Source organism: Vitis riparia, chromosome 3 (genome assembly GCF_004353265.1).
Source record: "Vitis riparia cultivar Riparia Gloire de Montpellier isolate 1030 chromosome 3, EGFV_Vit.rip_1.0, whole genome shotgun sequence".
NCBI lineage: Eukaryota > Viridiplantae > Streptophyta > Magnoliopsida > Vitales > Vitaceae > Vitis > Vitis riparia.
In genome coordinates, this window is record NC_048433.1 from 403,824 (window position 1) to 429,095 (window position 25,272).

The 25,272-nt window shown below is 36.5% G+C and overlaps 2 protein-coding genes across 2 annotated transcripts; one reads left to right on the plus strand and one right to left on the minus strand.

Moving 5' to 3' along the window:
• Positions 1–2,133: 2,133 nt before the first annotated feature.
• Positions 2,134–15,276, minus strand: LOC117911248 (zinc finger protein GIS2-like). Its single transcript, XM_034825546.1, has 4 exons — positions 15,135–15,276; positions 11,841–12,040; positions 9,681–9,773; positions 2,134–2,981 (listed from the first exon to the last, which is right to left on the minus strand). Exons 2-4 carry the CDS (start codon positions 11,951–11,953, stop codon positions 2,447–2,449), a joined length of 741 nt encoding a protein of 246 aa, XP_034681437.1. The 5' UTR covers positions 11,954–12,040; positions 15,135–15,276; the 3' UTR covers positions 2,134–2,446.
• A 5,796-nt stretch (positions 15,277–21,072) lies between these two features.
• Positions 21,073–23,911, plus strand: LOC117911246 (endoglucanase 24-like). Its single transcript, XM_034825545.1, has 4 exons — positions 21,073–21,529; positions 22,260–22,559; positions 22,660–22,821; positions 23,012–23,911. Exons 1-4 carry the CDS (start codon positions 21,113–21,115, stop codon positions 23,618–23,620), a joined length of 1,488 nt encoding a protein of 495 aa, XP_034681436.1. The 5' UTR covers positions 21,073–21,112; the 3' UTR covers positions 23,621–23,911.
• The last annotated feature ends 1,361 nt before the right edge of the window (positions 23,912–25,272 follow it).

A 25,272-nucleotide genomic window follows, 5' to 3' on the forward strand; every position in this document is an offset into this window, starting at 1 on the left:
TGTTTTTAAGCTTATCATAAATTAATATAAGTTACTGATAAATTGATTTTAAAAAGAGGGAAAAAAAAAACAATTAGATTTATGGTTTTATGTGTTGTTTAAAATAAATCTAATATTTAATTTTTGTCAATTATGTGTGTGATTAAATAAAACTTAAATATAAATAATATGACTAAAATAAAATAAAGCATTGTCAAGGTCATATCAATAAAAAAATTAAATTGGAGTGACTTTTGATTCGGAGAATTAGTTGTGTGTGTTATTTTTAATTAGTGGTTGTGATAATTGTTCAATCACTTCAATGATTTGATATAACATATATTATTCGTTGAAAACAAATTAGGTGAGAAATGACTCTAAAGGTAAGGGTGGCCGAAAAATCATCAAAAGGAAAAATATGTATACTTGGTATGAGAGTAAAAATGTAATAATTATATTTCTTTGTTTTGAGGAGAGTTTAGGGTTGATGATGGGATTTTCTTAATTAATATCAATACTTACAATGTTTTATTATTATTATTATTATTATTATAGTCAATTGAATATAAAATAATTAACTCGTGTTAAACTCATAAATCCTTCAACTCATATAATGTTAAGTTATAAATCACTAATATGTACATAATTCAAAGTCATACAGTTGTTGACTCGATGAATCTTGAGATACATTGGTCTATGTATCTTTAATCGAAGTCGAGGGTACTTGCACTAAAATGGAAAGTATTGAATTCAAATCGGAGATGCCTAAACTCGAAATGAATGTACTTGTACGTGAATTGAAAACATCTAATCACATACAACCTTAGAGAAGTTATTGAGCCAAATACTCTCACATTATTGAGAGATAGCTCTCAAAAAATAATGAACCATAAAGTTTGTAGCCAAATAAACCATTAAGAGTTGCTCGATGAATCCACTTGAGCATGATCCATTTGATGGACCATCATGAATCATCAACCAAGAATAGATTCCAATGACAATGAGCCTACAAGGAACAAGTACCAAGGTATCGTCTACTCATGATCATATATAAAAATCTAATATCAAAATGAAGACTAGTCACATCAATAAAAAACATTAATGTGGCTCCACCTTACGCTACCCAACACAAACCTTATCAACAAATAACAAACTTTCGAAGGCTCTCCATGGTTGATATGTCAACTTGTTTTTTTCTAAGGCAAGAGTTGACTTGTTCCCAGCCATTCAACATTCGATAGTGCAAAAATTATTATAAGGGAATTGTCATGGACTCAAGTCACTTAAACTTATTAAATAACCCTATAAATACCTCAATTGAGGATTAGGGTTTTCATAACTTTTCCATAAAGTTGTCTTCTAGCTTCAGAGAGAAGGAGAGTCATACTCTCCACTCACTCTTTCTTCCCTATATCAAAAGTGTGTTAAGATCAAGGAAGAGTCATAGTACAAAAGATCTTAATTTTACAAGATTTCCGACAACGTCGATTTGATTCTTCAACACTTGGATTCAAGGTTTAAGAACATCAAAACCTAAAAACTAATATTTTAACCCTAAAAAATCAATTTATTGAAAAATTGATATTATTTCCGTTACTTAGATTTAAGATGCCAACAATTAGTATCAAGCCCAAAAAAAAAAAAGTATTTTCCAAAAAGAATTAAAGAAGGAAAATAAAAAGAAAACACTTCCATTGCGCACGGAGGAGATAATATCCATCCTCTAAGCAACTCTCTCTTAAGTGTTGTGAGCGTTGAAAGAAGCTTTGAGTAGTCGTCATCCTATACCAACCAATACGCATCGATGTCAGTATCAATCCATACCATACTTTGAACTGTGTTCCCACTCACTCCCACACCAAGCCTATATGCCTATATGCAAGTAGGTTCCATGAATTCTCATAGATTATTGAATAAAGCAATTATTTGAACGTCCCTATGTATCAATCATATTATCAATTAATTATTGATTTAACACCACAAACTCAAACTTCGATGACTCTAAAACAAATTAAGATGATTAAAAATAATAAACCCTAATCTAAGATACTTAAAAAAATTAGAAACATGAGAGTTTATATTTTTCATATGTCAAATAAATCAATAGATAAGATAATAAAAATTTGTAAATAAACAATAATAAGTGGGTTTAGATTTCCACAAAGGCTCAAACCTTAGCCTAATATCTTTGGATTGCTATATGTTTTTTTTCAATCGAAGTGGAGTTTGGACCCCAAACCCAAAGGGAGGTGCTTTTATAAAACAAAAGGAGGTATTATAGTTCTAAGCAGATGGGAAGGCACAATGTCAAAACCACAACATTCAAACCACATAAAGTTCAGAGTTCCAACAAGGCAAATATGTATCATGTTTCAACCTAAACCTAATCTGAAAACTGGATGAGCAATCTCTCCTCAAAGGAGGAGCAGAATCAGTCATATATGAACTACCAGCCATAAAATCGATATCAGTACCTCCTGGGAAAGCGGTCCATAAACCTCCCAGAAGGACACTCAAATGCCATGTGACCTCGACCTCCACAGTTGCGACAGATCATCAAGGGGGCCGCGCAATCCCTGCTCATATGACCCAGCTGCTGGCAGTTCCTACATACGATGTCTCGGAACCCACTGCTGCGAGGCCCACCACCCCTGTCTCCCAGAACGTTAGCCTTGGGACACTGTCTAGCCACATGCCCAGAAACATTGCAGAGGTTGCATACAGGATCATTGCGACAATCGCGTGCCAGGTGACCTGTTTTCCTACAGTTGTTGCAAGCCTTGTCATTTGTGCAGTCAGCAGCAATATGGCCTTGCTTGTAGCAGTTATTGCACAGCCTCAGGTCCCCGGGGGGAACTGGGGGAGCTGAGCAGTCTCTAGCGAGGTGTCCAGTCTTACCACAGGTGTGGCAGATGCCCTCGTTTGGACAATTGCTAGCTGTATGGCCTGGTTCTTGACAGTTCCAACATAGTGATCTCGTGGTGCATTCTGATGCAATGTGCCTGTTCAAAAATTTGTATGCATGATTAAGATGAAAACCCAACCTAATAACATAAAACCATTGAAATTTTGGGTTCTATAAGTTTAGAAACCCAAATTTGCTTCAATAGGGATAAGACCAAGAAGACTTCATTCTCATAGTAGACAGATGGTAATCAATTATCATTCAAGCATGATAAATGAGGCACATATGTCTTTCAAATTCAGAATTCTCCAGTAAAGCAGCTTCTCATTTGAAAACAGGGCACTATTTTGCCTTTCAAAAAATCATAGATTCGTTTGATTTTATTTGATTTTATTTTTTTTATAGGTAAATATAAGTATATTAAAAGCGTAAAGAAAAGGCACACCAAGTACATATGGAGTATACAAAGAGCACCAAAAAGTAGGCTAAAGGAAAAAAACAACAAACCACAACCTAAAACAAAGACAACGCCCTAAGGATCATTGAAACAAGGGCTCCCAAACTACTTAACCTAGTCTGCATTCTGCTACCTGACCAGGGCTAACAAACCACCTAGGAAAACGAACAACTACTGCTTGCTTCACCAATGACCACACCCCCAAGCCACCACCTGGTGCACTTACCCACCACCCCCTTGAAGAAACAAGCAAGACAAGCACCGTGAAGAGAATGTAAACATCCTCTTCCTCTCCACCTCCCATCCCCTCACCTTTACAACAGCCTGGGCACTCAGAAACCAAATCCCACCCACAATTCCTGCTCCTTCTCCCATTTCCACTTGAATGATTGTAGCTAATGGAGCATTCCAACTATCGAAGTTCCCTTTCATAGCGAGAAGCAGAGGAAGGCCTCCTCTTAAAACTTGAGCCCACCACTTCATAGATTCGTTTTATAAACGCATGTTTGTTAAGAAATTCTGGAACCTAGATGGTGATTATCCAAAAGGTTGCAGGTATGGACATCGCATGTGAAGAATTTCTGAATTCCTTTATTGATTTTTTAGGTACACACCATACACATATATATACACAAAAGACTGAATAAGAAAATATCAATCTAGCTTGATTCTCTCCTAAAATTAGGAAACTGAATCATCCTAAATGATCTCTCCTTTTTTATTCCTAAAATACTTTCCTAAATTAAAAACCCTAACTTTGAATGCCAAATTTCAACACTCCCCCTCAAGCTGGAGAATATATATCATATAATCCCAGCTTGCAAGTTAAGTCTTCAAAGTTAGGCCTAGGTAAAGCTTTGGTGAGGATGTCTGCGGTTTGGTGCTTGGTAGGAACATAGTTCAATCTAACCGTCTCACTAGTCACCTTCTCTGTGATGAAGTGTCTGTCAATCTCAACGTGCTTGGTCCTGTCATGATGCACGGGGTTCTTTGCTATGCTTATAGCTGCTTGATTATCACACATCATCAGAATTGGAGATGAACTCGTTTGCCCCAGTTCACTAAGAACCCTTTTTATCCAAATCCCTTCATAGATTCCCTGTGCAAGAGCTCTGTACTCAGCTTCTGCACTACTTCTGGCTACAACTGATTGCTTCTTACTCCTCCAGGTAACAAGATTTCCCCAGACAAAAGAACAATATCCAGAAGTGGACCGCCTGTCAATGATGTTTCCTGCCCAATCCGTATCTGAGTATACTTCAGTGTCACGGTTCTCTGTCTTTCTGAAGAATTAGACCTTTCCCTGGTGTCATTTTTAAATATCTAAGAATCCTGTAGACTGCTTCCATGTGTTCCTCAGTGGGGCTGTGCATGAATTGATTTACAGCACTCATTGCAAAGCCAATATCTGGCCGAGTGTGTGAGGGATAAATCAAGCGCCCGACGAGCCGCTGATATCTCCCCCTGTCTACCCGGTGTACTTTCTTTTCTCGATACCAAGTTTCTTCTGACTATCCATAGGAGTATCAGATTGGTTTGCATCCAAGCATACCGGCTCTCCTTAAGAAGATCGAGTATGTATTTCTTTGAGAGACTACAATTCCCTTCTTGATCTAGCCACTTCCATACCAAGGAAATATTTCAAATTTCCAAGGTCTTTAACTTCAAACACCTCTGACAAATACTTCTTCAAATTCTGTAATTCCTCCATATCATTCCCAGATAGAATAATATCATCAACATAGACTATCAATATGGCCATTTTCCCGGCATGAGACTTCTTGACAAATAGAGTATGATCAGCCTGACCTTGTTTGTAGCCCAGCTTCAGGACTGCTTTTGTGAATCCATCAAACCAGGCTCGGGGAGATTGTTTAAGGCCGTACAAGGATTTTTGGAGTTTGCAAACCTGATTCTTTGCCATACTTCCTTCGAAACCAGGTGGTATTTCCATGTAGACTTCCTCTTCTAGGTCACCATTTAGAAACGCATTTTTTATGTCCAGTTGTTGCAAGCACCAATCTTGATTGACAGCCAATGAGAGAAGAATCCTGATAGTGTTCAGTTTTGCAACGGGAGCAAAAGTCTCCTGATAGTCTATCCCATAGGATTGTGTAAACCCTCTAACTACCAAACGAGCCTTGAATCTCTCGACTGATCCATCTGCTTTGTATTTTATGGTGAAAATCCACTTGCACCCCACGGGCCTCTTCCCAACCGGCAAATCTGTGATAGTCCACGTCCATTCTTCTCAAGTGCATCAATCTCATCTTGTACTGCCTTCTTCCATTCTGAAATTTTTAATGTCTCTTGTATTGTGTTGGGAACCTGAGTATCATCAAGAGAAGTAGCAAATGCTCTGTAAGATGGTGATAGCCCTTCATATGTAACATAATTCCCAATTGGATGATCTGTACATCTCCTAACACCCTTCCTCAATGCAATAGGCAGAGTAGAATCATCAATGCTGAGAATTAACACCTCTCCAGCCCTATCATCACCTATGTTCTCTTCAGGAAGACTTGAATTGGAGTCAATATATTGGCCACATGTTGACTGTGATCCGTGCTCTAATTCCTGTCTTTTCCTCCTCCTGATGTAAACTTGTAAGTTCTCACTAGCAAGTTGTGGGGCTATAGGTTGAATAGGCATGGGAGACTGGATGGTCACAGGAGAAGGAACATTTGTGTGCTGGGCTGGCTGGACTGATGACGGTATGGGTGTGGACAACTCAGTGGGCGCGAATTGGAAAGGATTTGGTGACTCTGAGTGAAAAGAAGGTACACCCTCAAGAAGAGACTCCTAAACTTGATGTTCATTCATGCTCTCCCCCTGAACATGAGATTTGGGATAGAAGAAGACATGTTCAAAGAAAGAGACGTCTATGGTGGTGTAAAATCTTTTGTTGGTTGGAGAATAGCATTTGTACCCTTTTTGGGTTGGAGAATACCCTAGGAAAATGCACTTATTGGCTCGAGGAGCAAATTTGCTACGATTTTGAGGATACACATGAACGAATGTCGTGCAACCAAATACTTTGAGTGGCAAATCAGAAGAGGCTGCACGGGTGTGAGGAAATTGTTTTAAGAAAAGTTGACGTGGGGATTGAAAGGTAAGCACTCTAGATGGCATACGGTTAATCAAATAAGTAGCTGTGAGAATAGCTTCCCCCCATAAATAGTTTGGAACATTAAAGGAAAACATAAGGCACCGGGTAACCTCCAAGAGATGTCTATTCTTGCGTTCAGCCACCCCATTTTGTTGTGGGGTGTCAACGCAAGAACTTATGTGGATAATGCCGTGATTTTGAAGATAAGTACTGAGACTACTAGTAAAGTATTCCTCTGCATTATCTGACTTGAGGACTTGAATTTTGGAATTGAATTGATTTTGAACCATAAGATGGAAGGTTTGAAAAATGTGTCCGACCTCTGACTTTTCTTTCATAAGGAAAACTCATGTTACCCGTGTATGATCATCAACGAATGTCACAAACCATCGAGTGCCAGAAATATTTTTTATCCTGGAGGGACCCCACACATCACTATGTACTAGAGAGAAAACAGTCGAAGGTTTGTATGGGATTTGAGGATAGACTGTTCGAGTATGCTTTGCAAACTGACAAATTTCACAGTGATAAGATGCTGGATTTTTATTGATAAATAATTTGGGAAACAATTTTGCAAGGTAAACAAAGCTAGGATGACCAAGGCGATAGTGTAACATTATAATCTCACTATCTTTATTGACCTTAGAATTTGACACAGAATTGAAAGACTCTAACATACTCTGAGACTGTACGCAACTTGCTTGAGAGACTTGGTTTGAGAATTGGCCACAGTTCAGCACTGCCAATCATCTTCCCCGATTTCAAGTCCTGAAAAACACACAAGTTTGGATAAAATTTAGTAACACATTGGAGATCACGGGCCAATTTGCTAATGGACAAAAGATTACAATCCAAGTTTGGAACATGGAGGATAGAGTCAAGATATAAGTCTTTAGTAAGTTTTATAAAACCTGTCCCGACAATTTTTGACTTTGAACCATCAGCAATATGGACCGATGAATGACCATTACTTGGCTTGTAATTTTGAAGAATGGCAGCATCTCCTGTCATGTGATCAGAAGCACCTGTGTCCACTATCCACGACTTCATTCCTCCTCGATTAGCAGTGAAGGCTACACCGGTAGTACTGCCACTGCCAACTTGGCTTAATAGTTTCTGTAGCATCTCCATCTGCTCTTTGTTGAATGGACTCGGCTCGGGAACAGATGTGCTCTCAGAGTTGGCAGCCACGTGTGCTCTGCCATCTCTGTCAGACCGTGGCTTTGGTTTCCAATTAGCCGGTTTGCCATGAAGCTTCCAGCAAGTCTCCTTATAATGGCCTGGTTTCTTACAATAATCACACCAAGGTCTATCCCGTTTCTGACGATCTTCACCACTACTATTAAATGACCGAGCAGCAAGGGCAGAGGCATCCAATGTTGGGGCAAGTTGCTCTTTGGATCCCATCATCACTTTCTTTCTACTTTCTTCACGCCTAACCTCTGAAAAAGCCTCCCTGAGACTTGGCAGGGGTTTAATGCCCATGATTCGGCCTCTAACATCATCCAATTCCCTGTTTAGTCCTAGGAAAAACTTGAACAGTCTCTTTTGTTCCACAATTTTCCTATATGTTGCTGCATCATCAGGACATTTCCATGAGTGAGTCTCGAATAAGTCAAGGTGCTGCCAGTACCTTGTGAGTGTGTTGTAATACTGAGTAACTGTCTGCTCTCCTTGGCGGAAGTCATGTAGGGCTGATTCAACCTGAAAAAGTTCTGAAATATTTTCAGAACTTGAGTAAGTTTCTTTGGCTGCATCCCATATGTCCTTTGCAGTCCTAAACAGCAAGAAATTTTCACCTATGTCATTGTTCATGGAATTGATAAGCCATGACATGATCATGCTGTTTTCAATCTTCCACTTCCTGAAACCCGGTTCTGTAGTTTCTGGCATGGCTGCTTCTCCAGTGAGGTACTCATCCTTTCCTTTACCGCAAATGAACAGCAACACAGATTGTGACCACTGTAAATAGTTATGGCCATTTAATTTGTGTCCTGTGATGAGAATAGGAGAGGAATCACTGCCACCAAGGTTTGGAATTTCAGATCTGCTTCCTAATTCTGGTGACGTGACGCTGGATACTTGTGATGATGCCATTCCGTATTTTGTCATGGACCGGAAAGGTAGAAGAACACTTCCCAAGGCACGTGCAGCGATTGGAGTTGAGGAAAAATAGTCGGAGGACGTCGGAAAAACTGATCGGAGGGCTCGCGGAGGCAAAAGGACCCCAAAAGAGGCACGTGCAGGGCTTGGATGGCAGAAACAGGTACGTAGGGTGGCTGGTCGGCATCAGGCGAGCTTGGAGTAGGAAGCGCGTCGCCGGAAAGTGGCTCACGCGTGAGATGCAGTCGCCGGCCGGAAAAACGCGCGTGGGCGGTGCGTGGATGGTTTTCTGGCTCCGGTGTTTTGGGAAAAGTTGTAGATCTCCTCCAGACGCTCCTTGCGGTGTGAAAAAAACCGTCGCCGGAAAAGTTCGCCGGAAAAATTCACCGGAAAAGTTCGCCAGAAAAGTCGCCGGCGGTGAATGTTTTCTGACGACGATTCGACCGACCGGAAAGCGTTTTCTCCCTTGGCTCTGAGAACAGGGACTGATGACCGGAATGAGAGATGGTCGGATTGAGAGATGGCCAGAGAGATTTGGCCGGAATGAATGATGGCCTGAATAAGAGGTGGCCAGAAGGGATTAGGGTTTCAGAAAACTGGCTCTGATACCATGAAGAATTTCTGAATTCCTTTATTGATTTTTTAGGTACACACCATACACATATATATACACAAAAGACTGAATAAGAAAATATCAATCTAGCTTGATTCTCTCCTAAAATTAGGAAACTGAATCATCCTAAATGATCTCTCCTTTTTTATTCCTAAAATACTTTCCTAAATTAAAAACCCTAACTTTGAATGCCAAATTTCAACGGCATGGAAGTGGGTGTTCAGGCAGAAGTTCTTGCAAGGTTTGCAATTCAAGCATTATCTGAAGGGTAGGGTAAGTCCTCATAAGGAGGACTGAAAGCAAGTGCCAATCTTGTGCTCTTCATCCCAGAATATCAGTAGTTTACAGAAACCACCAACCAGAACTACCATACCACAATACCAAATGCAAAGGGGATTCTTTGGTTTGTAAATTTGATTAGTGAATGGAATACACATGTTCTCAATTTACAAGTCAAGCTAGAAGAATATCTATGTTTCCAATTTTGCAAGTAGTGCATGAGAAATAAACTTACCCTGGAAGGCTACAATTATGACAAACTGCCACATTAGGGCATTCTCTAGCATAATGACCTGGTCGCTTGCAGTTCTTGCACAGATTGCCTTGGCTGGGGATAAAATCAAGCTATGATCAGTATAAAGCAGAACATACTACATGCAGAACAAAAATTTTATAAAGACAGGCAAATCAAATTTTTATAGCAATAGTCACCTTATTCTTTATGCTGCTTTAGCAGTTTGAACTAGTGAAACAGAAGAGCATAAGCACGGGAAAAAGAGAAAAATGATATTCACCAGAAATGCCAAAAAGTTGTTAAAAAGAATCACATTTCCATATATTACATTGGGGGGATCTAGCAAACACGTGCAAAAATCAAGTTTCATCAATTGCAAAACTAGTCAAGTATCATTTTATCATTGAATGGCCTTTAAAATGACAGTTTTTTTTCCCTGATTGACCAACAAAAGTGATAACAGCAACAATAAAAAAAGGGCACACCAAAGTACAGGATGAATACAAGGTCCCCAAATGCTTAAAATGATAGGAATGCTACAGCCCCCACCCCTTCCTCTACAGATAAAAATAAATTTTTTTCCAAAAAATGGTCCCACTGGAAGGGTAACCTAAAACAAAGTAACCTGCCAAGCATATTAACAATAAGGAGGGAAACTAGGTTTGTAGAGATTTCTTTTGTATTAGAATTATTATAATCCACGTAAGGATATCTTATGTAATATTCATGATAAAGATGGTTTCATATCCAGGTAAGTAGTTGTTTGTTTATTAGTTTGTTTCTTATCAGGATTTGACTCTAACTCACATTTATGGTCAGAGAGCCATTACCCAAGGTCAATCCTAATAAGCAGAGGGCCCTGCATATCCATATTGGATATGGTCCTAACCACAACACTTCTGTACAAAGAAGCCACTCTGAAAAATTAAAATTTTCAATGTTCTAATGTTCCTATTTAATTGAGTTTCCATTTGAGTCCCAATAAATGTTTTCTCTAAAATCCAGAAAAAGGATTAGGAGCATTCAAGAACTTGCTATTTTGGGGAAATCTGAATCCAGCTTTGTTTCTCTTATTAGTTGGTGATGTTTTTAGAAGGTTTTTTCAAGACCACAAAATTTTGTCTCTGTAACTTAAGCGCTATGTAGGAATATGAGATTGGAGAATTGATGGAACTTGTGTTTGGGTCTGATTATAGAGCAGCAAAGACAAGATTATAGTTTCCTCCCTCTTTTGACCTTTAGGTATTATACAAACACCTAAAACCCCAAAACTATCTGATACCTAAAACTCACAGAAGGCAGTTCTCTTGAATTCCAACTTCTTACTACTTTCAAAATCGTACTTTGAAACCCACTAACTGGCTGCCCTGTTTACAAACCTAAAACCATAACCCCACGTAAACCTTGGTCACCAATATAAATAATAGAATGATGAAGACAGCAACGTCTAGAGTTATCTAGTGCTGCTTTGCATCACAGTCAGTAGAATAACTTCAGAACTGCACAGTTCACATTAAGAAAATCAGAAACTGCGGTCATGAGAAATCACATTGAATGGATATTCAGAATCTAAAAGCTACTATTTTGACTTGCATTCCATGAAGTAGGAAAAAGGCATGATTCCAAGCCAGACATACCCAGCTCAGCAGTTCAAGAATCCAGCGGAGAAACATGGAAAATCTTATTCACTACCCAGAACACAAAATACTCCAGCATTTATATTTCCAATAAAACTAGGCAAACAATCACACAGACCACATGAGTTACAACATAAATTAGGTAATAAAACTTTTTTCCCCCGTTGTTTGGATAAACTCAGTAAATTCCCAAGTAATAGGTTTTTACCCCCTCGTCTTGATTGGCAAATAAAGATGTATTAAGCAGCTAGCAAAAAAGGGGGCACACCAATCATCAGCTTGGTAGAAATTCAGAAACAAAATTATGGAGGTTGAACTTAAAAGATCCTTGATAGCACTTTCAAGTAGAAGCTTCATTAAAAATAATTGCAACAATCATCGGTTTCCAAATCTAACTCAAGAAAAATATATACACACAAAAAGTTTGTCTTTTCCTTTCTTTTACCCTTCCAGCCAACAAATCTTTATATAAGGTAGTCAAGAAGAAGAAGAAATAATAATAAATGATTGAAAATCAGAAAACCTGAAGCCCCGACGGGAATCTCTCCTATAAGGTGCATTACGATAGGACAAGCGATCAGTGCGGATCTTGCGATCCTGCGGGCTCCTACTCCTGCTCTGGCTTCCTGAGCTCATTCTCTAATTTCTCCTTCTAAACACCAACCACCACTGATTGCAAAAATAAAACCACCACCACTACAGCTGCCACCTGCTGCCTCCTCCCTGTCCACATTACAACCAGACAACCAATACCATACCATGAGTCCAAATCCAACCTTCATACGATTCTCTTAAAAAATAAAAGACACTAAATCCCAGGGCTACATTTTTGAACAAGCAAACCATCTTATATCAATAACATATCGTCTTTCTCAGCACCCAGAAGTTTCTATCTCAAGCAAATCCATTCTTCAGCAACTATCCGTTGTAAGCAATTCAAACATCCATTTCCACACATGCAATGCCTCCCAAAACTATAAAGCCCAGATAAATATATATGCAGCACACCCAAGCTCCAGCTTTACAAATCATATAAAATATGGAGAAACCTTTTGTTTCCAATTCTACTCTAAGACCTAGGCCACAAACCATTTCAAGATATAGAAATATCAAATCTCTGAATCCAAAGGAAATCTACAACTTTCAGTAAAATAGAAAAAGGTGAAAAGGAGAGAAAGAAAGAAGGAAAAAGGGCTGATAATAAAGAAAGAATGCCCAGAAAAGAAAAAGATATATTTTCATTTCTTTATAATAATCAGTTTTTCTTTCTTTTTTGATAGATAATCAGGATATATCAAGGCACTTGCATATAGGCGCAATAAAGCACACACAGAGTATACATTCACGGCCCAAAGGCAAGCAAGAAAAGGAAAAGAGAAAAGCAAATGCCCACCACCCAAACAACCATCAACCCCAACAGGAAAACCCCTTCTGGACACAAAAACCTCCTGAGCCTAACTGCAGCCCCTTCCCTTAATCCCCAGCACCCCTCCCCTTTCCACTAACAATGAACAGAGAGCTATTATAGTTAATAGAACACTCTAATTTTCAGATTTCCCTCTCAAAATGGGATGAAGGCAATGGTTTCTTCTTTTCCCTTGACACCTTAACCCCACGCCCTTTTCTTGATTCCATTTTCCTAAGGAGTATAATAATCAGTTTTCATAACTTTAGATCACTAAAAGATTAATAATTACACAAATAAGATTAGCTGAACTGCAGTAGAAATGGCAGTCTATAAATTTGCATCTAGAAGCCCCCCTTCCAATCAAGAGCATTATACATCCAACAGTACATACTTAACTCCAACCAAGAATAATAAAGCATAATGCAATGTTGTATCAAGGACTCGCATAATGCAATGTTGTATCAAGGACTCGCATAATGCAATGTTGTATCAAGGACTCGCATAATGCAATGTTGTATCAAGGACTCACATAATGCAATGTTGTATCAATTACTCACATAATGCAATGTTGTATCAGGGACTTGCATGCACTAATGATTGTTAAAGGGTCCAATCACTGAGGAAAGATTTGTTTCACTAGGAAATTTTTTATCATAAAGATATAGAAATATAATATATAAGAGCTAGCATACAGTCTACATAACCTTTTTTAATTTGACAATTCATGTAATTGTCTGAAAATTTCAGGCCACTAAGAAAAAAACAACCGGAAATCATGGTTTTAAAAGGCACAAGGCGCACCTAAGGTGTAAAAGTCTCCTATAGCTTAGGCGCAAGGCATAACACAAGGCATGCACCTAAGTGAAGTGAAATGCAACTTGGGATGAATATCAATTTTATAAAACATGATTTAAAATTTAATCCAATCAATAAAAAAATTAAGATTCCAAACATTTAAAAGAAGCATCCAATAAAAAAAATAATGAAATTATATAATTTTCAATATACGACTAGAGATTTCAAGAATAAAAGCATTTGCAAAGGAAGAGTAAAGTTGATAAGGCACGCCTCTTCAATAAGGCGCATGTCTTGGCACGCGAGGCGCTATAACTAGGGAGTGGTTACGACTTGAACCTAGGCACACTTAAAGTGCACCTTTCAAAACTATGCCAGAAATAGTTTCATTCCAGTCTTCACTGGCTTATTGAAGATAATAATAGACACGTAATTTCAATCTAAGACATGAAACAAAGCAAACACACAAGAGTCGGCTTCATGTAGATAGAGATTAAGTAGGGATATTTTCGGTCTTACAAAAAAGAGTGCAAAAGATGAAACACAAAAGCAACTCAATCTTCCACATCTAAGAACATATTCTCAAATCTAACATGGATTTGAAAGTGATAAAAATCAAATATCTCATTTTGAAAAATCAATATTTATCAAAATTTGTGATACTCTTCAACTTCAACAAACAAACCTATGTCAACTGACATGACAAGGTTGTGGATGTGAGCCCTCATACTCCCATTTTGCTTGGAATATTGACTATTTTGACTTTATTCTATACAGGGATAGAAGATGAGAAAACAAATGGGAGATTTAATTTAGGCTTATCTTATTAGAAGGGATGAAATAACTCCCCCTTTGTAAATCTAACCCTATGTCCTTTTTTAGCTTATTTTTGACAAAAATGCCCTCATTTTTTTCTTGTAAAAATAAACCTCTCTTTTAAAACCTACATGTAAATAATTGAAATGTTGAAGGGCATTTATATTAAAAATGAATTACTTTTCAAGTTCAAACATGGGAGGGGTTGGATTTACAAATTTGGGGATCATATCATCCCTTTTAACCAATTAATTCTTTAGTTTGTGAAGGATATGTTATCGTTTTGCCCGAGTCCCCATATACTAAAATTTGATATATGAAGTATCACACATACCCGAACCCATGAAACATGCATCAAAAATCACTATTAGGAGAGGGTGACATTCTCTATCTCAAAATCAATTTCCTCCAATAGTAAAAATGAAAAACTATAAACCCATATCAAGTATCATTAGCTAATTCTAACCATCTCTTTGAAACCTTGGTGTCAGGTAAATTACCAAATTTAACCAAATGGAAATATACCTTCCGTCCGACTCCACATTATTCATTACCATACACGCCGCAGATTTACATTTGAAAGTTGTGCCAATTCATATGTTCTACATAGATTTGAAATTTTTTACACAAACAATCAAATCAAAAGCCCTAATTATGAACTTGGGAAAAATAAAACACAAAAAAAATTATCACAAACACAATTATCAAACAAACGGAACCAGCAGGAAAATAAATAAATAAATGACGACCCATAAACCCTAATTATAGGGCCACAGCGCAGAGAGCTGAGGGATGAACCTGATGCTGAGCCTCTCAGGCCAGTGAGGATACTGCTGATAACGTCACCGAGGAGACACGGAGTGATTGAAGCAACCAGGTAAAATTAGTGGCAACGAGCCTCTCAGGTTTGAGGGCAAATTAGCCGGTGGGAATCACAGGCAACTCTTTCTTTTTTTATATATATATATCCTGATAATGACCTTGTGTTGTGTGATATTTCGGCTCCTTAACCGGGCTTGGCGCATCTCGAGTGATCCAATCTAGGGCTGGGCCAAATTCGGCCCTGAAACTGAACTCATGGGCCAGGCTGCTTTCTAGGCCCACGGATGATTCGATAGCTATTCTCGATGTTTCAAAAATCGAACCGGTCATTGAATTGAAAAAATTACTAATTCATGGTTCAATGGTTAAACCGGTGATCTAACCAATAACATCGTAAATATATAATTTATATTTTATTAAAATTAAAACTAATTTTAAGAAATTAACAATATACAAATATAATTCAAAATTTAAATAATATTTTATTTTATGTAATTGATATGTCAAATTAAATGATAAAAAATAAATATAAATATAAATATATTAATATGTAAAATTTTATTAAATATAACATGTATAATATTTAAATATGAAGATATATTTAATATGAGAATGATTATAATATTTATTTTTACCTATACATGTATGTAATTTATTATTTTAGAATTTTTAAAATTATTATATTAATAAATTTGTAATATTTTCATACTTCTCATTAATAACTATTATAAGAATAAAAATAAATGTAAATATTTATATTTATTTAAATGTTTTACATAAATGTTTTACGTGATAAAAATTAATAAAGAACATTTATATATAGATCTTTAGGGGGTGTTTAGTAACGGGGAGTGGGAATAGACATCTCATTCATTTTCTTCCATATTCTTATGTTTGGATAAATGTTAAGAAGACAGAAATTGAATAAAAAATTATTCAGGCATAAATCAAATCCAACTTATTAGTCGGATTTGAATTCATTAAAAGTATGTGGTATTTTGATTCATTAAACTCATTTTATGATATAAAATAACCTAAATTTACTATTTTACCCTCTTATCTCATTCTTTAAGCCCAATGATTATCTTATTTGCAAAGCTAAAGACTCATTCATCATCCATAAGTGATTATCCCAAATTGAATCAATCAAATTGAATCATTCATCATCCATAAGCGATTATCCCAAATTTCAAGACCATGATTTTTTTTATTAAAAAAAATGAATATTTAAAATTTTTTAAGGTTATAGATTTTATTAGATATGATACTTGTTGAAAATTATAATGAAATTTGAATTATTTTATTTCCTCTTTTGGAAATAGGAAAAACATTTGTTAGCTTTGAGAATTTAAATATTATAATAAATAAATAAATATATATATATATATGGTATCAGAGCCACGGGGAAGGGAAGTTGGGCAAACCTATGTCAGAAGCATCCGTCTCAACAATCTTGATTTGGGGATTTTCCTGGAATTCCTCAGAAAATTCAAAGGACTTAGTGTTCTTACGCTTACAAGGATAATCTGGATATTCCTCTTGTTTGAAGAGTTCAAACCAAATCCAAAACTTAATATTTTTCTTTTCTTGTCTTAAGTAGGCATAGAATTGTTCTTGGTAAATGGTTCTAATGACCTTAGGAATGGTGCTAAAGAACCAATCATCTCTTTGCTTATTGACTTCAGAATAGAAGTCTTTTCTTAAGAGATCCTTGTTGATCTCAAAGTCCTCATCACTTAGACTTATTGTGTTAATCATCTGGGAATAGGTAGGAGACATAACAGGGGACTCATCCTGTTGGGATTCCTGAGTAGACTCATTTTCCTCAGAGTAAAATGGTCTAGCCACGTTGGTGTGACTTCTGACACCTGATAGCTTAATATTCTTAGGATTTCCTGAGCTGGGACCTTCTTCTTCCCTAGTGGTCCTAACTGGGATGGAAGAGCTTGAAGCTCTAGAGGGTTCATAAACAGAAACTCTAGGGCTGCTGGAATGTCTGAAAGATTTGGAGAAAACCAGTTCTCCTCTTCCATCAGGATATTGAACAATTTGTTCAATACTTTCAGAACGCTGTGCTATGGCTGGTACAACATTAGCAAAATGCCAATTTTCAGGAAATTCAACATCTTTCCACAAGATCTTCTTGGGGATGATGAAATCTGACTTATCTAGCATATCTGAGTGAAAGTAAGTGGTCTCACCTTTAGGACTGGTGCAAAGAGCCCCAGATCCAACGCTTGTGTTCATGCTCTTATAGGCAAACCTGGTTATGATGGAAACAAGACTGTTTCCTGGTTTGATCTTAAAGCCATGAGTCTTAATATGCAGGACAACTGAATCTAAGATGTCTGCATCTCTTATTCTAACTGTGAAGTTAGGATAGCACTGGAAATAAACTGGGCCATCATTCAGTCCAGCTTGGACTGCGCCTATAATAGAATCTCGATATTCGAGATGCCTATTATCCCTTAAACACATGACAATAGAGGTGTTTAAACCTAATATTGTCAAAGGCTTAGCTGCTACTTGAATCATACCAAAGTGTATGAAATTATAGCCGTCTCTCTTATGCTTATCAATGGATCTGTTATCTAGAAGTCTTATGACTTGGTCGTCTTGTTCTAAGCTGACTGACATTTCAGAGGTCTTGATGGTATAATCTGTGAAGAACTTAAAGGTTCCTTTCTTATAAATTTCTTGATTAGACACCTTGGGTAACTTCCAATCATCTAAATCATTTTGGATCTTAGGATAATTGATCTCTTCACTGTTTACAACAGTATCTTGAGAATCACTGGATCTGCTAGACATGGTTCGGAAAATTGAACTCATTTTAGGGTTTTTGAACTAGAGCCTAATAGCAGATTGACAAACCTGATGAGACGTCACCCCAACCCTCTTACAGCCTAACAAACGCCTATCCCCGGCTAACAACGGCTCAACCGGCAGGGCTCGCGCTCCTAGGCATACTGCTACCTATCCTAGGATAGTCCAAGAACACCCAAAACAAGGCCCAACTTCCCTTCCCCGTGGCTCGGGCCTCATTTGTAAACACGGTTTAATTTTCGCCTAGTTTTCTCTCCCAAGCCCATGCTCTCCCTTGGTAAAATATAATTTTATAACTACTCAAGCATGACAAATTATTCAAATTTTTAATAAAAATAATAATTGAATATTTGTGCATTAGGGTTATATGATTTTTTTATGGTTAATTTTTTATTTATTGAGTATATATATATATATATATATATATATATATATATATATATATATATATATATATATATTAGTCTTATTATTTAATAACAAAAAACTCTCAAATTTTATTTTTTTAAAATAAAAATAAAAAATTATTTTAAATTATATGGAATGATATTATTGTAAATTTATTTCTTTTTTCGTTTCCATTTCTATTATTATCAAACATTGGAACGAAAACAAATCATCGTTTCAATCTTGCATTCCTAAGTTCATCCAAATGCTATAAATGGAATAATCAGATTCATTTCTATCCACCAATAAATAGGAATGAAAACAAAATATTAATTTTCATTATCTATTCTGACGTACCAAACACCCCTAAGTGTATTACTCAACAAAGTGGTTGAGTAGCTTCCATATGCGCTGCCATTCCAAGGTGGGACAGGTGGACTTCATGTCAAGACAAATTGGACCAAAACGAGGACTAAAAGCCCATGTGTTTTGTGCAAACACCAATTGATCGGTTCATTCAAAATCGATCGGCTTGTTTGATTCGATGGTTGAACCATCGGTTCTAATGGTTTGATGACAACCCAACTCCCAAGTGGTTCATTCCATTACACCAAATTGAAGAGGCTATTAGTCGATGGTTCCACTGATTTAATCGACCTATCTGATCCAATTTTAAAAACATTGATTGTTATATGAAAATGCTTATTTGAATACTTGTACGGTTTGGTATATACAACTTTTGTTGTTTGGTTTTAAAATTTAGATAGTTAGAACATTTGGCAAGATAGAAAAATAGGAAGCAAATTTCTATAATAAAAGTGTTTTTGAAACTTGAAATGTTAGGTTTTGTTTAACAACTATTTTTAAAAACAATCTTCTATTTTTTTCACAAAAAAAAAACAAGAACATATATTTTTGCCATAAAAAAAAAAACATCATATAGTTTTCTACTTTTTAAAAACATAAAATATGGTATTCTCATATAACATCTTTTAATTATTTTCATTTGTTTTCTTACATAATCGTTTAAAAATGCATATACACAAATATAGAGAATGATCATATTTTAAAAAAAATTAAAACATATTTAAAAATATAAAAAAATTATTTTAAGAAAAAAAATTATCAAATATAGTTTTGTGTTTTAGAAACAGTTTTTTTTTTTTTTTTAAGAATAGAAAAATGTTTCTAACTTCAAAAAGTTAATTTTAAAATCAATTTCCAAATTCTCGGGGTTTCTCAAGGATGTTAAATATGAGATAACCTCTCTAGTGATAATTGATAAATATTTATATACCAATAATATTTAGGGAATAAACCTCGATTAACTATGATTAAAATAACTATTTTAATTCAAACTTTATCTTCTAAGTTCTAACCAATTCAAAATTTTAATATTATTTTCCATTTTAAGTTAAACTAACAATAAAAATAACCATAGAAAAATACTAATATTTGAATTAAAGGTAAACATTAACTTTTTAAAACTAATAATAGATAGATACCAATATTAAATCAAGGATAAATATTAATTTCCTTCTATTTCAAGTCAGGCTAATAACATATAAATATTAATATTTAAATAAAAAATAAACTTTAACTTTTGCTACTAAGAGCTACTTATGTTTTTACATATAAAATTGTTTTTTATATTTGCATTTTCAAATAAAGTTTTTATTTTCTATTAATTAAAAATTATTCTCAAAAACATTTTTTTTTAAAAAAAGGTAACACCATAAAATCAAAACTTTGACTTCATCTTGAAATATGGACTTAGGAGTTTGACATGTGTGGGAGTTTAAGTAATTTATTCTTAATTATTTTTTAAAACAACTAAAAAAACAAATGAAAATAATTTAAATAAATTAAAATATATTATTTTAATTTTATTTTAGATAGCATAAAACTATTTTAAAAAACAGTGTACAAAAAGGGCTTTAAATTACTATGACGACATTAGTCGTGAAGGAAAGTGTTTTTGGTACCTTGCTTTCTCAAAAAGAAATACAACCCAAGAAGAAAAATAAAGTGGTGAATCAAATATGAAGCTAAACTATCAACCACAAGCTTAGAGATAACGCAAGAAGCTAACAAGCATTTAAATTGCAAGTATAAGTTAAAACCACCTCAATCAACATTATCATTATAGATTATTATTTCCTTATATTTTGATAATAATTGCATTTCTTTATAATCAATTCTATTTATTTATAATTAATTCTGACATCCGTTAATTTGCATTTAATAGGAGGAGGCGAAAAAAGAAAAGGGCAAAAATAAAATGGAAAAAGCAATTTTAATGCCTTCGGTGAAAAGTTAAGAATATGATGTCCTTTCTCTTCTTTGCCACCCATTTCTTCAAGGCCATCACGTTACAAAAATTAAACCCCCAAAACCCTTTATCTTCTCGTTCACGTATTGTCCAGAGCGTGTACTCCACGCCTCCCCCACCACCGCCAACGTGAGCGAAAGTGGTCGAACATCCCTCAGAGCGCGAATCTCTTCATCATGTACACTTTCATCTGCAGTGGCTCATTGTTCCTCATACACTTTTATCAATAGTGGCCCCACAAAACCATCCCAGTAGACTCAGATTTGCGGTGCCGAGCCATGTGAGTTCACTGACACGCCCAACCCTTGTCGGGGCTTATACGACACCGTTTAATCCTTCTCCTTTCCTCGTGACGCTCGTACAAAAACCGAACCAACATGCTGCAAACCAACTTTCGCTCCTCCTCCCAATGCCGATTCCTCGAACCATATTTCTCATCTCCCTCCTCCTCCTTATTCTTCGATTGCCTCGATTTGAATCCGCAAACCACGATTATTCTGACGCATTATCGAAATGCATATTGTTTTTCGAAGGTCAGAGGTCTGGATTTTTACCTAATGGCCAGAGGATCTCTTGGCGCGCAAATTCGGGGCTCTCCGACGGCTGGCAACGGAGCGTTGACCTCACCGGCGGCTACTACGACGCCGGAGACAACATCAAGTTCGGGTTTCCGATGGCGTTCACGACCACAATGCTGGCGTGGAGTGTGATCGAGTTTGGGGATTCGATGCCCGCCGGGGAGCTGAGGAATACGATGGTGGCGATACGGTGGGCGACGGATTATCTTCTGAAGACGGTGTCTCAGCCCGGCCGGATTTTTGTTCAGGTACGGCCGGAAAAGTAGTGTCGTAGTTCGTAATTTAAGAGTGGAGGCTGGGGTAGTTCGGAGAATTTTAGTGTGTCCATTTATGGCGGGCCCGAACTGGCCCGTGAGTTAGCAGTGGAATTTACAAGTATGTTTCTAACTTTGTGCACCTTTTGGCCCCCACATGAATCCTTTTGGGTCAGGACCAACGGTACCACGCGCTCATGTAGCTCGTGCCGGGCACTCTCCGACCTCCAAGACTCTTCTGATGAATTTTTATTAAAAAAAATTAATTAATTTTAATTAAATATATTTTATATTTTCCATAATAAATCAAATATGAAAAATATTTTATTTATTTTTAATATTTCCCGAAAACCTATCGATTTTTGAGTTTTATATTTGTAATTGTTATCGCATTGGTTAGCTACACTACAACACACATAAAATGAATAAAATATTGCATACTTTGTACCTTTCCTTTCTAGGAGACACTCAACGTCACAACTCTATCCTAAAAACCTTCACTTCAATTCTTAGCCTCTCCTTTTATACGTTATAACTTGGATTCCCCATTTGTCTTGATCATACTCTATTGACTTATGATTTGGGTTCTGATTACCTGACCCCCAGAATACGCGTGAATGCCCCTTCTTTTTCAAGACTTAATATGAAACTGAAACGTTTGAGGAGAACGTTCATGGGTATTAATTAGATGTAACAATTGTTTGGTTATCTTTCAATTTCTTAGGTTGGGGACCCCATAATTGACCACAACTGTTGGGAAAGGCCAGAAGATATGGACACTGCCAGGACGGTCTACGCCGTTGAGGCCCCAAACCCGGCTTCCGACGTCGCCGGCGAGACCGCGGCTGCTTTCGCTGCTTCATCCATGGCGTTCCGGTCATCTGACCCGGGTTACTCCGAGACATTGTTGCGAAATGCCGTCAGTGTTTTCCAGTATGCTGATAATTATAGAGGAGCTTACAGCGATAATGCGGATATTAGAGATGGTGTATGCCCGTTTTATTGCGATTTCGATGGATATCAGGTGGGTAATCCTAAATTCCTAGTCAATTTGATTTAGATCAGGCTGATTTGTGGGAAGTTTAGTCAATTCTGTGAATCTGATGTTATGGTACGTGGGGCAGGATGAGCTGCTGTGGGGAGCAGCATGGCTGAGGAGGGCCTCCCAGGATGATTCTTATCTGAGTTATATAGAAAACAATGGCAAAACGCTTGGAGCAGAGGACAATATCAACGAATTCGGTTGGGACAACAAGCATGCTGGCCTCAACGTTTTGGTCTCAAAGGTACGAAGTTCATTTCAAAGTTACGAACTCTTGTCTTCATCAACAAAAAAATAAATGAATAATGGTACGGTACTTGGGTTATGGATCATTCAATAATTGAGATTATTATTTTTTTTTGTATTTTTGTGCTATTTTTGTTTATTTTGAATTTTTTCAACCAAATATTCCTTGTGTGGTCACGCTCTTTCAGGAGTTCCTAGAAGGAAATATGTACTCGCTCCAATCATATAAGGCATCGGCAGATAGCTTCATGTGTACATTAATCCCAGAATCATCATCCTCCCACATTGAGTACACGCCAGGAGGGCTCATCTACAAGCCCGGAGGCAGCAACTTGCAGCATGCCACATCCATCGCATTCCTCCTCCTCAGCTACGCTAATTACCTAGCTCGATCGGGGCAGTCCGTCAATTGTGGGAACATTAGCATTGGCCCCTCCTCCCTCCGCCAACAAGCTAAGAGACAAATCGATTACATTTTAGGCGATAATCCAATGGGCATGTCCTATATGGTTGGTTATAGTAATTACTTTCCTCAAAGGATACATCACAGAGGCTCATCCTTGCCTTCAATCAAGGACCACCCTGAATTCATTGCTTGCAAGGAAGGGTCAGCCTATTTCAACTCATCAAATCCTAATCCTAACATTTTGGTGGGCGCTGTGGTGGGTGGCCCTGGCGATGATGATTCGTATGAGGATGATCGAGATGATTTTCGAAAATCAGAGCCAACAACATACATCAATGCACCATTGGTGGGTGCACTTGCGTACTTTGTGGCCAATCCTAACCCAAGTTAGGCCATGAGAAGGAAATATGTTGTGTATAGATATAGTGACCATCATCAAAATAACCATATTTTGTAAAAAGTCTCTCATCTTGCGTGAGGCAAGGATGGAAGAGGCTAGTTAGGTAGATTTTTTTTCTTGGATTCCATATAGATTACCGAGTCACAAGAGCTTGTTGTGACCTTTTCCTAAAGGAGTGGTGAAGTGTTTATTTTTAGATATGTGAAATTTTCCAATATGCTTTCAAAGTTGTCAAAATAAAGTTGTCTACCACATGCATGTTTGCCAAAGAAATTTGAGGAATGGAAAATTTTGTCATTTTCAATCAAAGTGAGTTCTCAATGTAGGCTTTTTTACTATTGCTTTTAATGCAATGATCTCTTATAATTAATAATGATTGAAGGTGTTGAACTTAAGGGGCATTAATAATTGGACAAATGGGCATTAACTTTTTCCGTTCATTTAAAAGTAATTTAAATTAAATTTATTAATAATAAATTTACTTTAATTATTTTGATTGATACGGATAAATTACTTTTAGTTGAATGTAAAAAGTTAAAATATTTAATTTTTTATATTCAACCAAAAAAATAAATACAACCTAAATCTCATTCATTTATAATTTTATTTAATTATTTGAATTTAACCATATACAACAAAATTTTATATTCAGACTTCATTAATTATAACGAATTAGTATCCTTACCATAATTTAGTATATCCCATGAACCCAAGTTACCAACTACCCAAGAAACATTAAAACCGAATTTTCAAGTACTGTCAAATTTCATGGTACTTGAATTGGTTAATTATTGTACCAAACATTAATGTGTGTGTTTCCCCTTCTTTATTAATTTGGGGTTTTTTTTTTTTTGGTCTTTAAAATGGGCAACAAGACATGTTCTTAGAGGATCCACAGCGGACAAATTTGCCATACAAAGTTAGGCATATGGTACAAAAGCCTCCACGATAGACTAGACCATTGGATTGGACGGTAGGGAGCCCAAAACTTTATCATCTGCTAGTGGTTGACCATTGATTTCGTGTGTCACCCACCAAAATTCAAGTTCACCTGCAAACAAACACCATCCATCTATGTCACCCACCATATTTAAAGTTCCAAAGTCCTCCGGCACCACCGGAGATCCGTAATCTTGCCGTACTCATCTCATCTCTATGATAACTAGCTCATTTTTTGGTGGATTAGATGAATGATAAGACCCATACGCCGATCTTTGATCGACACGTGGTGATGCATATTGTACAACAATGCTTACATATTTGTCCTATTTAGTAGCATTTTTAATATGTGGGGGTCTTGGTAGGGCACGTTTGAGTTGGGGCTAGAAGAAAACATGGTATCTTTTTAGGGACAAAGGACGGATACTGATATAATGGAATAGATTCAAAGCCAAATTGTCCCATTATGAGTGATGGTCTATGGTACCTACTTTACCTTGCTTTTCACTTTGTGGGTAAAAGTTATAAATATTTGTCTTTAAGGGATAAAATAATTCTCACATTTGTCTTAATTATGGTAAGTATAGATGATTAATCTTTATGTTTTTTTTTTCTTAAAAAAAAAAGTGCTTTGAAGTAAAATAAGGATTAAAAATTTGATGGAATATATTTTTATTTAAAAGGGGTTTATTTCATGTTTCTAA

Bases quoted from the DNA above. Each gene is read 5' to 3' on its own strand.
- LOC117911248 (XM_034825546.1), bottom strand. From the start codon at position 11,953: ATGAGCTCAGGAAGCCAGAGCAGGAGTAGGAGCCCGCAGGATCGCAAG. The intron at 9,774-11,840 runs GTTTTCTGATTT...TTTTATCCCCAG, and splicing joins GATTCCCGTCGGGGCTTCAG to CCAAGGCAATCTGTGCAAGA. The intron at 2,982-9,680 runs GTAAGTTTATTT...ATTTTTGAACAG, and splicing joins CATAATTGTAGCCTTCCAGG to GCACATTGCATCAGAATGCA.
- LOC117911246 (XM_034825545.1), top strand. From the start codon at position 21,113: ATGCCGATTCCTCGAACCATATTTCTCATCTCCCTCCTCCTCCTTATT. The intron at 22,560-22,659 runs GTGGGTAATCCT...TACGTGGGGCAG, and splicing joins GCGATTTCGATGGATATCAG to GATGAGCTGCTGTGGGGAGC. The intron at 22,822-23,011 runs GTACGAAGTTCA...ACGCTCTTTCAG, and splicing joins TCAACGTTTTGGTCTCAAAG to GAGTTCCTAGAAGGAAATAT.